The 13,957-nt window shown below is 61.9% G+C and overlaps 1 protein-coding gene across 11 annotated transcripts in view; it reads right to left on the reverse strand.

Annotated features, from left to right (window-relative positions):
• The window catches only part of IQSEC1 (IQ motif and Sec7 domain ArfGEF 1), a 103,156-nt gene that overhangs the window by 26,431 nt on the left and 62,768 nt on the right, over window positions 1–13,957 (reverse strand). For all 11 annotated transcript variants that reach the window (XR_012499801.1, XR_012499800.1, XM_074344237.1 and 8 more), the window contains 2 exons: window positions 9,532–9,826; window positions 4,229–5,439 (listed from right to left, as the gene is read on the reverse strand). Coding sequence is in view for 9 of the 11 variants with exons in the window: in XM_074344242.1 (XP_074200343.1) it covers window positions 4,229–5,439; window positions 9,532–9,826 (1,506 nt within the window). In the remaining 2 variants the exon portion in view is untranslated. Of the gene's footprint in view, window positions 1–4,228; window positions 5,440–9,531; window positions 9,827–13,957 lie in introns of those variants that run through there.

Genomic DNA, 13,957 nt, shown 5'->3' on the forward strand with positions numbered 1-13,957 from the left:
CGAGCCCCGAGCCTGCTCCCCTCAGGCGTGCAGGACCGACCCCCACGGGTGCCGAAGGTGGAACCTCAGAGCAGCCCAGGCTCGTGGGAAGCTCTCTGCCTCCTCCCGCAGCAACTCCGGGCCCCGGGGGTGGGCATGGGGAGAGGGAGACTGGCTCCCAGACACAGCCCGGGCCAGAACGACCTCAGGGCCCCGCCCTGACAGCCCCAGCGCAGCACGAGGTCAGTCCCAGAGGCCCTGCTTCCCTGCTCCTCAGAGATGAGGTGCCCACTCCCTCTGAGGGCACCGCTGCATCTGGTGACCCTGGGGACAGCCCTCGTCCAGAGGTTGGAGAGGGCCCGAGTGGCTATGGTGTCCTGGGCAAGGATGTGGGTGTGGGGCACCCAAGCGGGGCCCCTTGGCAAGCAGGCGACAGTCCTGGTGAGGTCCTGCCGGGTGCCCTCAGGGCTGCGGGGCGCACACCCCAGCTCTTGCCGCTGCGCGGGCCAGGACCACTGCTCCAGGGCTGCGAGGCCTCCATGAGCGTGGCCGGCCCCCTGGACTCAGTGGACACACGTGGACCCGCAAGCAGGTAGGGGTGTGGAGGGTTACATGCGAGGTCCCAGTCCCTGCACTGGGTTTTAAGCCGGGCCACCTGCCAGTTGTGTGACCTCAGGGAGGCTATCTCCAGGTGCCTTGGCTCACCCATCTGTGAAGTGGGTTAGTAATGGCCCCTTCCCCGGGGGAGGAAGTGACAGGAAGCATGGAGGCTCCCCTGACAGCCTGATGGCAGGCTCCTGGTGTCACCACCCTAACCCTCAGCAGGCCCTGGGGCGGGAACCCATTTTCCCGGCACAGCCAGCGAGGCTCAGGGTGCAGGACCTGCACAATCCCCGCAGCAGAGCTGGGGCTGAGACCCGCCTGCCTCTGGCTCCCTGCCCCTGCCCTGCCCCTGGTGCTGCGAGCCCGACGTGCAGCCCCAGAGCCTGGGGGGAGCATCTGGGCTCCGGGCAGATGGCAGCGGCCCCGGGATGCTCCTCCCCGCCACCCTGCTCCCCTTCCTCGGGTTTCGTCTGTCTTGCTTTCCTCTCTCTTCCCGATGCATCACCGGGCCCCTCCACAGACCCCTTGGGAGGGGGTCTGCACTGGAAAGCTCGCTCCTGGGGCGGGATGGGAACAGAGCTCTCTGGGGGCAGCCTGGGGTGCGGGCGAGGCGGGGGCTGGGGAGGTAGGGAGAGGGTGGGGAGAAGAGACCCCTGGGAGAGCCCCCAGGGTGAAGGGGCTCCAGGGCAAAGTCCAATACTTTTCATGGCCTTAAAGAACCAATTCCATAGCCCACGGGGAAGAGTGACCCCACGAGAGCGAAGCCCACTATTGAAGAGAACAAAAGAGCGGCTCTGCCCTAACAAGGAAACCTGCAAAACTGAAAGTCTGGTGTTGGCAGAGGGTCAGGGAGATGCTCTGACCACCAGGGCGGCACTTCCCAGAGATCTTAATTCTGCTCACTGACAAGCCCCAGGCCGCGGACACAGGCCTAGCACGCACCAGGTGTGCGACAGATGTCTGCCAGGCGGGTGCAAGGGTCCGCAGACCCTGTTCATGTCGGGGCGAGATGAGATTTCAAGTCAGCAAAGAAAGGGCAGACAATTCAATAAACTGTCTGGACGTGACTGGCTAATCTGTACAGAGTAATACAAGCTAGACCCCTCGCCAAATTCCAGGTTAAAGTCTCACAGAATATAAAATAAAACTATGAAAGTCCTGAAAAAAATAACTTTTGGTTATATAATAAGTCATAATATATTTTAAAATACATATATTTTTTGTATTTTAAAATACACCTGGGGCGAGCCTTTTAAAAATAAAACATGAAAAACCAGAATAATAAACAAAAAACACTGATAAAAGATAAGTTAAAATCAGGCACTTCTTGTTCAGCACGGTGACAATAGGAACACTGTGTTGCGTTTTGCAAGTTGCTAAGAGTAGATTTTTAACACTTTTCATCACAAGGAAAAAACTTTGTAACTATGTATGATGGTGGAGGTTTTCAATTTATCTTGGTGAAGATTTTTGTAACAGATACAAATATTGAATCATATGTTGCATACCTGAAACGAGTATTACATGTCAATCACACCTCAAAAGAAAGCAAAGAAATTAGTAACTTCTTGTTAGACTGCGAAAGCAAAAACAAAGTTAAAGGACACATAATAAAACACCACTGGTATGTGAGTGCTATCTCAGAAGGAAAAAAAAAAAAAGGACAAGGACAGAAAGAAAAATAACTGTAATCACGAAGGATTAGTGTCTGCAATATATAAAGAACGACTAGTCAATCAAAATGACAAATAACAGAAACGTGGGCAAAATAAGCATACACGCATTTTACAGGAGAAAAGGCAAATGGCCGAAGACCCACGTGGAGAGGCTCCGTCTTAGGGGCAGCCAGGGAAATACAAATTAATACAAAAGGGACACTATTCCTGTGCTTCGACTGGGGCAGAAGGAAACACGGAGTGCTGTCCGGCGTGTCTCAGATCCAGCTGCAGTTTCTACTTCAGTGACCAACGTGTCCACGTGAGCCCCGACCCCCCCACCGTCTCCTGCACCGGGGGCTCTCTGGGGAGTGAGTCCACGCTCACTGTGATAGCACTGGTAACCAGGAGAAAGTGGAATTAACTGGCCAGATCAGCATGGACGGCCGAACGCGGGCCCGAGACAGCGGCACAGGGATGAGGCGGCCCACGCCACGGACAGGAAAGCTCTGCAACAGCAAACGGCGAGGCGGCACCGCAGCGGGAGAGCGTGCACAGCCGGGGGCCGAGGTGACATCACGGGGCTCACTGCCTGACCGGCGTTGTTCTGAGCACCTCACACCCCGCGAGGCGACACCATCGGCCTCGGCGCCATCATGCAGAGGCTGCGCGGCCCGAGGACGCACAGGGAGCACAGCAAAGGTGCGCAGAAGCAGGCCTGGGAGGGGAGACTCCAGAGGGACAGGGGCGGGGGGCGGCAGCCTAGCTGGAAGACTTTCATTTTCTCCGGAGAGCGTGTTCATGCATTAGAGGCGTAATTAAAACTAACAGAGCTGGAAAGGGCCAGCGACCGGCCTGGTCCAGGAGACCGTTCTTTCTGGCCGCTACCTATCTACTCAGCTGGGGCTCCCACATCAGGATGAGGGAAGCTGGGGCACCGGGGGAGCCCCCAGGCTCCACCAGCCTCCCTAGAAAGGGTCCAAGACAATCCAGGAGCTGGCTGTGTCCAGAAGCAGGTGGGGTGGGCTTCCAGGACGGAGCTCAGGAGGGGCCCAGCAGTGCGGGACCCTCCCTGTCCAGGGTGCTGTTCCAGCCACGGCTCACATGGCGGTGGGACTGGACCTCCCGCACAGACGGGAGTCTGAGGAGAGATCACCGCGGCGGGTGTGACGGGTCCATCTTTGTTCTCAGTTGACCGAGGGCCAATGACCCCAGCCCCTGGAGGCCCCTGTATGAACGCATGGCTCCCTCCCCTCACCTTCCGGGTTGGGACTCTCTGAGTTCTCAGACGGCACTGACACTTGCACTAGAGATGGCTCAGAAGTGCCCCCAAGTCCCCCAGTCGAGAAGAGGAAGCAGGGCACAGGGAAGCACAGCGTGCGTGTCAGTAACCAGCAGGCCGGCTAGCCGCGCCCCAGCCCGGGAGGAGCCAGCACCAGGCCGGCATCTGCTGACCCCAAGTCAGGAGGCCGGGTGGATGGAAACGATGAGAAATCCAAGGTTCAATGACCAGAGCTGCCAATGTCCCCTCCGAGGGAGCGCTCAGCCCTCCTCCCCGTCCATGTGCTATTTTCGGCCGTGCTAAGAATAGTCTGCTTTAAATACCAGTCTCCTGCCTTAGAGCTGCTCTCGGGACTACACCCACAGCACCTTACCAGAACCATCCCAGTGGCATAGTGACACTCAGCAGACCGCTTCACACGCCTCCCAGAGAGCTGAGCTGAGAGTCCACCTGAGCCCAGCCCGCACAGACGCGGACGCGTCACACCCCTGCTCAGAGACCTCCATGCTCCCGTCACCCAGGAAATAAACTCAGGGCCGGTGCAGCCCAGCCCACACACACGCTGGCCCTCGCACGACGGCTCCCTGGGCACCAACGGGAGCCGGGCTAGGGGCTGACAGCCCCTCACGGCGCTCTGTCACAGAGCAGCCCTGGCCTGGCCCGGCCCACGGCCAGGACGGCGGGGAGGCGGGGAGGCCGGCAGACTCACTTGTTGAAGAGGTTGAGGCCGATGCGGTAGTGCCGCTTACGGATGACGTCGTTGCTGAAGGCGGGCGAGTCCCAGCTGTTCCGCGTCTCCTTGTGGTAGGTCTGCTTGCTGAGCGTCTGCTCCCGCAGGCTGTCCCGGGAGGACGACTCGGAGCTGCAGTTGATGGTGTCATTGGAGTTGGACGTGCTGTTGACGCTGTCGTTGTCCCCGTCCGAATAGTCCGACTCGGACTTGCTCTGCCTGTTGGCCGAGCCGTTGATGGCCAGGTGGCCGTCCAGGGGCCTGGGGGGCCGGGGCCGCAGCTCCGGCTCCTCCCGGGGGAGGCCCTTGGGGGGGCCGTGCTTGGGACTGCCCTGCTGCCCGCCCAGGCCGCGCTCGTAGGCGCCCTGCCTCTTGAGCGAGCTGCGGTCTGAGCGGTCGCTCAGGTCCACAGAGCTGTCGCTGGGCGGCTCGATGGTGAGCAGTGGGAGGTGCTCCCCGCGCAGCCGCGGCTCCTGCGGCTCGAGTGACGGCGTGCTCCGGCAGCTCGTGTCCGTGTCCCCCTTGTCGTCCTTGTGGGCCAGGGCCCAGTAGTCCTGGGCGGCGCCCCCGGCCCGCAGCCGCAGGTCCGACTCGGCGCTGGACGGCCGGCGCCCCGGCTGCGACAGGGGCAGGGGTGGCGACAGCTCCTCCTCATCTATGTACAAGGTGACGTCGCTGTAGGAGGCTGTCATCTCGTCCCGCGGGCGGGGCTCGGCGCCCCGGGGCCGCCCCACGTCGGGCGCAGGCGCCTCCTCGGCGTGCAAGCTGCGGCAGTTGAGTGCGTCGTCAATGGACTCGGCCAGCGACTTCACCTGCCGTGAGAAGGCGTCCTCCAGCTCCGTGATGGCGTCCGTGAAGTCGCCGGTTGGGGCAGGGGCCTTGAGGGCGGGCGGCTCGCTGAGTTCACTGCACTCGGCCGGCACCAGGGCCCCGAGCTGGGCACCCTCGTCGGTCAGCGAGACCTGCTTGCCCTCGAAGTAGGAGCTGTGCACCTTCTCGGGCCCCTCAAAGGAGAACTGCATCCTCATGTTGGACAGCACGATGCGGCGGGACATGCGGTTCTCAGACATGGAGCTGCGCAGCCGCTCGAAGTTCTTGTTCATCTGGTACTGGCGGAAGGCTGTCTGGATGGTGCGGGCCGCATGGCGGGTCACGAGGCGGCCCCCATACTTCCGTTCTAGCATCTCCACCTGCGGGGGGAGGAGAGGAGGTGAGGATGGCCCAGGGTCGCACCCTCCCCCAGGCCTGGGGGCGGGCTGTGCCCAACAAGGTTCAAGGCCCAGGAAGACGGAGAAACGTTGCATTAAGCTTAAAACAAGCAAGTTCCCTGCAGGACTTCTCAGAACACTTAAAGGGTGGTGGCTGCCCAGGACTTTGGCCCTGGTACATCCAGGGCATGTGGTTGAATGAAACTGGAGATGGTGGAAGAGTACAGGCCACCCCTCCAGAGACAAGGGGCCCACAACAGGTGTTAAGAGACCGTCTAGCGGCCTGGGCGGGCCCTGGGCATGGAGCCCTGGCTGCCAGCCTGCAGCCTGACCTCCTTCTGTGGCACCCATGGTGGCCTGGGTTGTAGTCTGGGCCCTGCCCTTGTTTGTGGAGTGACTCTGAGAAGCCTAGGACCCTCAGCTCCTCTGTCTCATCACACCTACCTTGCAGGACTGTGGTGGGCACAGGGAAGACCCCCAGCACATGCCAACAGGGGCTACAAGACCCTCAACTGCATTCCTGGGAGGTGTTGACGGTTCATGGGGTCCCCAAGTTCCCTCACAGTACAGATGGGGAAACTGAGGCCCAAAGAAGAGACCCAACACATCCTCAGAGGCCTCCAGACCCTGGAGGGAGCTCCATGAGCTCAGCTATGCGGCCGGGCTGCAGGCAGGCAGGGGGGGACTTGGACTCCCCAGGGTGCCACGTGGGCCTGTGAAGTCCCGAGGCCAAGGACAACCCTGAGGGCTGCTCCCCATCCCTTGCCCCTGACTGAGGTTAGAGCCCGCTCTTCGGAATCAAAGAAAATCCAGGAGAAGGAATGGCTGGTCTGCCAAGTAGAGCCCTCAGTTGCTGGGCTGAGCGGCACCTGACGTGGGGCCAGAAGGTGCAGGTCCCCGGGAGTGAGGTGTGCCCGCACCGGGGGCAAAGCACCGCACCCCACGCAGCGAGGCCCCGCTGCCTGCTCTCTGCGGCACCACACCCTCGCTGGTGGCAGAGAGACAAGGTCTCCGCCCTGGAGAGGCCAAGTCTGTCTAGAACAGACAGAGGCACACACTCACTGAACAAAGCCAAACAGACTCAGCCAATCCAGACTGTGGCCGGCTGGGGGAGAGGGCTGTTCAGAGCTGCCTGGGGGTGGGCAGGAAGGGAGGAGGGCGGGCTCGGACCTCACTCACGGCTCAGTGTGGATCTTGGTCCCCCACGTCCCTCAGTGGCCTGTTCACCTCTCCGGAAACCAGAGGTGCCCGGCTCTGTGAGGTCACCTATCTCGGGGACACCAGCTCCCCCCGGACATGGACGTGCCAGCTCCCCGGGGCCCAGGGAGGGGGAGTGGCAGGCTGGGCAGAGAGGCCCCTCGCCGGAGAGGAGTGGGGGCTGGGGGTGGGTGTGTGAGGATCAAAAAGACTTTTCAAAGTCTGGCCGGGCCCAGAGTCAGCCGGGGTGGGTCTGCTTCTTCTCTCGCCCTGAAGTTACTGAACAGCATCCAAAGAGATGACCTCACTTCCACATCTGTAAGCAGAGTTTCTGTTTCTGGGTTTGGAGTGGAGCTTGGAAAGCCCACGGGGCCAATAAAGCGTCCAAGGCTGAGCTCCGGGAAGCCATCTCTCCTCTGCCCTCCAAGGCCCTCAGCTCGCGCCCCTCGTGCCTGCCTTGGCTGGAGGGGCGGGCTGGGCACCCGGCACAGACCTGGCGCTCACTTAGGGTCTTCCTCTCTTGCTCACGTGGGGTCTCAGCAACCAGGCAGAGACGCTCTCTGCCTGAGACCGTCTCCCCAGACCCAGGTGGACAGAGAATGCAGGACTTCGGGGAGGCAGAAGTGGGCTGTGTTTGGTCCTCAAAGTGCCCAAGTCCCTCCTGCTTGGCCTCCCCCAGGGGACACACGGACCCAGGCCCGCTCTTCCTCATCCCCCAGCCTCACTGTGGTCAGTCTTCCCTCTGGGCCAGAGCTGACCCGAGGCCCCGTCTGAGGCTAAGTGTGGGCACAGGGGAGGGAATCGGTCAGTGTGTGCTCACCGCTGTGTCACCCTCCCCCGACACAGAGACCCTGGGCTGCAGAGGGGCCCCAGGATTCCGCACCTAGAGGACAAAAGGGGCTCAGGGAAGTGACAGGAGGAGGAGTCAGTCCCAAGGAGAGCTCTCCCACCAAGCCCCCACTCCCTCAAGGGCAAGAACGGGGAACCAAGAGGGCAGCCCTCCCACCGCCATCTCTGACAGCAAACCTCCAGAAGCCACCAGGCTGGGGGGTGGGCAGGGACCGCACGATCTCCCACTAGGCCTCCCGTTGGGCTCCTTTTACTAAAACGAGGCTTTGTGTCACCTGGACTTTAAGCCCTCATGGAACTGGACACCTACTTCACTTGGAAATTCCCATGCACTCTGTTCTGTTCCCACTTTTGCTTTGACTGCCAGGAAGCTCAGCAGAGAGTCGAACGCTCAGTGGCCCCCCGTGTAACCTCTGCCTCACCTCCTGACCACCTCTTACTGCCATGCTTTCCGCCAAGCTGTTCTGCCTCTGGCCTTTGCTCCCGCTGTCCCCTCTTCCTGGAAGGCCCTCTGCGCGAACACCCAGTTCTAACACTACACTAGAGGTGCCCCCACCAACGCTATCAACCCCCACAGGCACTCGCCTTCTCCCCGCTCTTTCGTCATCTCCGGAGGTTGTATCACTGTCTGGAATTAAACTGTGTCTTTACTGCTAACTTGTCTCTGGTCCATCTCCTGGACAACAGTGTCCAGCACATGGTGGGTCCTCGGCTAATATGCGGGGGATGAAAATGAACAGCTGTGGCCGCAGTAAGTCCGTAAAAAGCATATGGCTACCTCCACAGGCCTCTATTAAGTTTTAACCTTTCTCGCTTCTATTTCAGTGGTCCTGCTGCAGACGTCTGTTGCCATAAACTGTTTCAGATCCACTTTGGATCTGGGTGTAACTGATAAGTGGAACAGAGGCCCCTGCTGTGGGCCTGGCCACAGGGCCAAGGGCCATGGGGACGGGGGCTATTTGCTTCCACAGCCTGACAAGGGGCCGTTCGCTTCTGGCTCTGGCCACGTGTTGCCCCCCTCCCCCCAGGTCAGTCCCAACTCACAGGTAGAAGGATCAAGACTATCAGGGCCAAGGTAGGCAGGGCTGTGCAAGGTCACAGGGCAGGACTGAGAGGAGAGGAGGGGCCGGTAGGGGACTGTCGGGGGGAAGACCTGCACTGTTCCCGGAAGAAGTCCCAGGCCACACCAGGCCCAGACCTCTGCTCCATAAAAGACAAACAGGAAGGCAGGGGAGCAAACAGAGGGTCCAGGCTGGGGGGGAGGGAGACTTCTGCAGCCTGGTTTGTCTGAGGGGCTGCAGGGAAGGGTCCTGGGACCAGGCGGGGGCAGAGGTGGCTGCCCAGCTTCCGGCAGGCTGGGGGTTCTCCTGAGACCTGGAAATTTCCATCAGCTTCACACAAGAATTCTCATTAAAGTGCCTACTATGTGCCTGTACTCTGACTCCCTCCCTCACCCACCAGACAGGACCCCTCCCCTCTCTTCCCTCAGCCCTGAGAGGCCAAGCAGGTGGGCCGTGAGTCCCCCTTGCTGACCCTACAGTGGGTCTGGGCCGAGGGCCTGGGGGCCCCCACAAGGAGGCGTTTCCTCACAAGAACATGGAGCTGTAAACCGGCAGCCTGGCCTTGCTGGCTGGGGCCGGCTTGTTTCAGAGCACGTGCCGTTTCTGCGGCACACAGACCTGCCCCTCCCTTAGGGCTCCTCCTGCAGACCCTTGAAGGTTCAGGCCTCTCTCCTGGACCCCAGAACCTCTATGGCCACCACGGAGCCCACGTGCACTGGCCACGTCAGGCCCGACGCCTAGCGTGGCCCCCCGGGCCCGGCCACGAGGGCTGTGAACCGGGCAGAGGCCAAGAGCAGGAGCGCCCCACGTCCAGCCCCTCCCCCCGAGCCTCCGCATGTCGGGAGGAGCGAGCTGGGGCAGCGGTCAGGTCTGCGGGCGACGGCGCCTGCCCGGCCCCCTCCCGCCGGGGCGCTGGGACCCTGCCGCCCCTCCCCGCGAGCCCCCCCCCCCCCACCCTCCCGCCTACCTGCTTGTCCTGCAGGTCGGAGGACAGCTCATAGCTCTCGGAGAGGGAACGCGGGCGCTTGACGGCCCCCGCCTCGGCCTGCTTGCGCAGGATGGAGGTCGAGTGCTGCAGCTTGGGCCTCCGCGCGCGCTGCTGCTGGCCGGGCGGCCCTGAGTGCAGCCCATAGGCTCCCGCCGGCGCGTGCTCGTAGTGGTCCGGGCTCAGGCTGGCGCCGGGCGCCAGGGGGCCCTGGTGGTAGGCCGAGGGGCTGTCCAGTGACGTGCCAGTCTCGCTGCTGGGGGCCTCGCCCTCAACGCTGCAGAGGGAGAGAGGGGGCCTCCTGTGAGAGGGAATCCGGGACCCAGGGCCCCACAGCCGAGAGGCCGCCCGCCGCTTTCCCAGGGACCCCACGCACCCGGCCCCTCCAGCTGGCTCCCCGTGCAGCCAGGGGCTGCGGCCACCCTCTGCTCTGCCCCTTCCTAAGGCTCCCCTCCCCTCGGGGCTCAGCTCCTGCTACATGTTGCCACCTCCTGACAGCCGACCCCCGCCCTGACCCCCATGCTCCGGTCCTACACCAGCACGTCCTCCCCACTGGTCCCTAGAGGGCCCGCCCCCCTGCTCCCTCACTCCCACAACCCAGACTAAGTAAACCACTTTGCATTTCTTCGAAACAACAATTAACACAGTGACTCTCCCCTGCATACCCTCCAGGGCCGGGCACTGTGCGGGTGTGTGTTCTGGGCTGAACCGTCCCCTCCCCGCCAAGATACACGTATTTCCAGCCCTAACCCAGCACCTCAGAGTGCGCCTGTGTTAGGAGATACTCTTTAAAGAGGTAATTAAGTAGCGGTGAGGCCATAGGGGCCCTAATCCATCTCACTGGGGCCCTTACAAGGTGAGAGCAGGACCCAGACCCACACACAGGGACAACTGACCGCGTCTACACGCCCAGGAGAGGGGCCTCGGAAGGAGCCCACCCTGCCCACCTTATCTCGGCCCCCCAGGCTCCGGAGGAACAAACGTTTCAACCTGTGGTCCTGGCTACTGGTCCTGGTTACAGCAGGCTTGGAAACCTGCATATGTTTTCCCTAAACCTTAACCAGTCTGTGGAGAACGGATCATTAACTCCCTTGTTCAGGTAAAGAAACCCAGGCCCACACAGCACAGGCCCTGCCCAAGGTCGCACAGGTAAGCAGGGATTAAAGCCTGAGACTGGGGGCTCCCCTCCCCCCCCATCGCCCTCGTCCTCGTCCCCGGAGCACGTGCTGCACCTCTCAGCATTCCCAGAGCCATGCAGGGGTGGCCAGAGGGGGACAGAGAGGGCGGATTCACGGATTCACTCATCCTAAGTGAACTCAGAAGACGCGGAGCGAAGGAGAAACATGCAACCGAGTTTCTGGCTGCTTCTGGCAGCCTCTCAGGGACGCCCCGCCATCTCCTGTCCCTGCAGGAGACCACTCAACCTTTAAGGACCCTCGGATCCCCGGGGCCAGGGCGGGGGTCCCTCTGGCAGTGGCTCAGCAGAGGGACAGGCACATAGACCCCCACAGGCTGGAGTCCTCCCAGCAGGGTCCTCGGAGCCGTGGGAACACCCTGCATTTAACGGCTTCCCAGAAGGGCCACCACACCCAGCTCTGTGCCTTCTGTCCCCACGGGTCACAGGGCCTGGCAGGGCCTGCTGCCCAGCGTGGGATGCGAGACTGCTGGCCGCCTCCTGGGGGAGGGGACAAGGCAAGGAGGCCCAGAGTCGACACACCCAGGCCACGGGCAGCAGCCTGTCCCCGATGTCACCCCTGGCTGCAGGGCCCTGCACGTGCTGTCCAGCGGGCAGTCTAAGAATAGCGCCGGCCTTCCGTTCCTGGGCCCGCGGGACACGCAGCAGGCCCCTGTGGCAAAGGCCATCCCATCCCGCTGCCTGGAGGCTACAGTGTGACGAGGGGGCCTGCGTGTGGCTGTGAGTCAGGGCTCCCCTCACCTGACGCCTGTCCGCCGTCCGTCCGTCACACAGGTGGGCTGTGCCAGGTGCCTCAGGATCCCCCTCCCCAGACCCTCCTGCCTTCAGTCACTCAGCAGCGACTATCTCTGGGCCTCATGGGTGTGCTGGGTGGGGGCGGGTCAGGCTGAGCTCCAACCCCTCCACCTCCTGATGGAGCTTCGCGTGGCCCAGCCCTCAAATCCACCCTCCAAGGACAGCTGAGTAGGGGAGGGAGGGACCCATGTGGGACCCGCAGGCCATGGATACCCTGGCTGTGCACGTGCTGACCCTGCCCCTGGCCTGCCCCCCGCACCCCCAAGGACCCCCCCCCACACACACACAAGCATGTGCCCCCACTGGAAATGCTTCCATCTGGGCCTGGTCTGTCTTTCCAAGCAAGAGGCTGACAGGAAGCAAAATTGTGTCCTTGAAGATACAAAGCCAGGGCCCTGCTCATGAGGGTTTTTAATAGTCCTGCGACCCTGAGTCTGCAGAGGACATGGAAGCCAGGGTAGCGCCCGCTGCTGCCAGGGAGGGGGCCAGGACCCTCCTCCAATGCCCAGCGGGCCCCAGGACAAAGGGGCGTGTCCACCTGCCATAGGGTAACTGAGAGCAGGCAAGAGACAGCGGGGCAGGGCCTGGACCTGACGTCACTCCCAGGTGGCCGGGTCGGGGCAGAGGGGGCCGAGGAAGGAGAGGGAGGAGAGTGGACAGCCACTGGACCCACGGCTGCGCCCTGCCTGGCACAGGAGAAGGGCCTGGCTGCCGGGCTGAGCTCACGGGCGGAACACCGGAACGGCGCCACCACCACGTAGAGACTGGAGCCCCGGGCCGGGGGCGGGGGGTGCTGTTTGGACCTGACAGAGATGGAGGTGGTTGGGGGGAGGCAAGGGCTTCCTAGGGCTGGGCCGGCCCAGGAGTCCTGCTCTGGGCATCGCCTGGCTTCTGACCGTCTTGGGACAGCAGGTTCCAGCATGTGCGTGGGGGACAGGGCCGGGCCTCCTTCAAGGCCAAGAGAAGGGGTCGAGGTCACCTCCAGCCTCCTTTCCCCTGTGAGCCCAACCTTCCAAACACATCACGGCTCTGCCCGCTTCTCAGCAGGTGGTCCAGGCCACCATCAGGGCTCCCTGGGCATCACAGCTGCCTCCTCACTGTCCCCTGCCCCTCTCCCCTCCATGGCAGTCAGAGCAATTCTGACAAAACAGGGGCCAGACGAAGGGCCTCCCTGCTCCCCAGCACACGTAGAGGACCCCGTCCATTTTGCAGTGTCCTTCAGGCCTGAGCTCGGCTGACCTCATCTTGGTCCCTCTTCCCCTTGGTCATTCTGTTCCAGCCTCACTGGCTCACTTCCTCTCTTCTCAAAGGGGTCAGGCACGCTCCTGCCCCAGGGCCTTTGCACTGGCTGTTCCCTCTACCTGGACCGCATTCCCCAGATCTGGACATGGACCACACCCTCACCTCCCTTGGATCTTGACTCACTGCCGCCTTCTAAACCTCCCCCCCCAGCATTCCTAGTCCCTTACTCGGTGGGTTTTGACCATCAACACTGTAACATGCATTCATGGTGTTTCTGGCTTGTCTGCCTCCCACGTCGGTACCTACGTTCTACGAGGGCAGGGTGATTTCTCGGCTTTCCTGACTAATGCTCCCCAAGTGCCCACACCTGCTCCAGAACAGCTCAGGAACACTTGCTGAGGGAGTGAAGGCACCTCGCAGGCCCACCATGTGCTGGGTCCTCAAACACGGTTTCTGACATCATCCCCGCCGCACACCCTACGTGCCCCAAACTGAATGTGACCACCCCCCATCACTATGCAGTGACCGAGCCAGAGCCCTCCCCTATGGCCAACCCCTCAACCCCACTGCATTCCATTGTCCCCAAGTCCTGCCACATCTACATGAACGGTGTCCCCTTGAGTTGTGGGATGTGACAGCCCTTCCACATCCCCAAATCAAAACCAGCCTCAAACCATCCTGATAAGAAAGGGCCAGGCCATCCTGCTGCAACCAGCTGCCCTCCAACAAATGAATGGACGACAGTGAGCACAGCACGGAGCTCAAGAAGCTGTCTTGAGCTGGAGAACATCACTTCTTCGTGGTCCCAGACAGAAGCTACAGGGTGTTAGACGTGACAGAGACCCCTTAATCCGAGCCAAGCCACTGGTGACAGACAGGTTTTAAAGTGAAGATGCCCAGTGCTGACAAGCACGTGCAGCGACGGGGATGTACCGGCCTACCTCTTCCAAGTACTGGCTAGACCCAGCCATCGAGCTGGAACCCTGGAGACGCCTGACCTCTCCCCGGCTGACCCACAGCCTGGAGCTACAGGCTCCAAGCCACCCTGTCCTGATTAGCATTCGGCTCTGCCCCCAGCTCCTTCCTGGGGCAGGAGGGACCGTCTAGTGAGCAGAACAGCCAACTGCCTGCCTTCCCACCGCAGGACACCCGCCGCAGGCTGCCCCAGGGACACAG

Source organism: Camelus bactrianus, chromosome 17, assembly GCF_048773025.1.
Source record: "Camelus bactrianus isolate YW-2024 breed Bactrian camel chromosome 17, ASM4877302v1, whole genome shotgun sequence".
NCBI classification, from domain to species: domain Eukaryota; kingdom Metazoa; phylum Chordata; class Mammalia; order Artiodactyla; family Camelidae; genus Camelus; species Camelus bactrianus.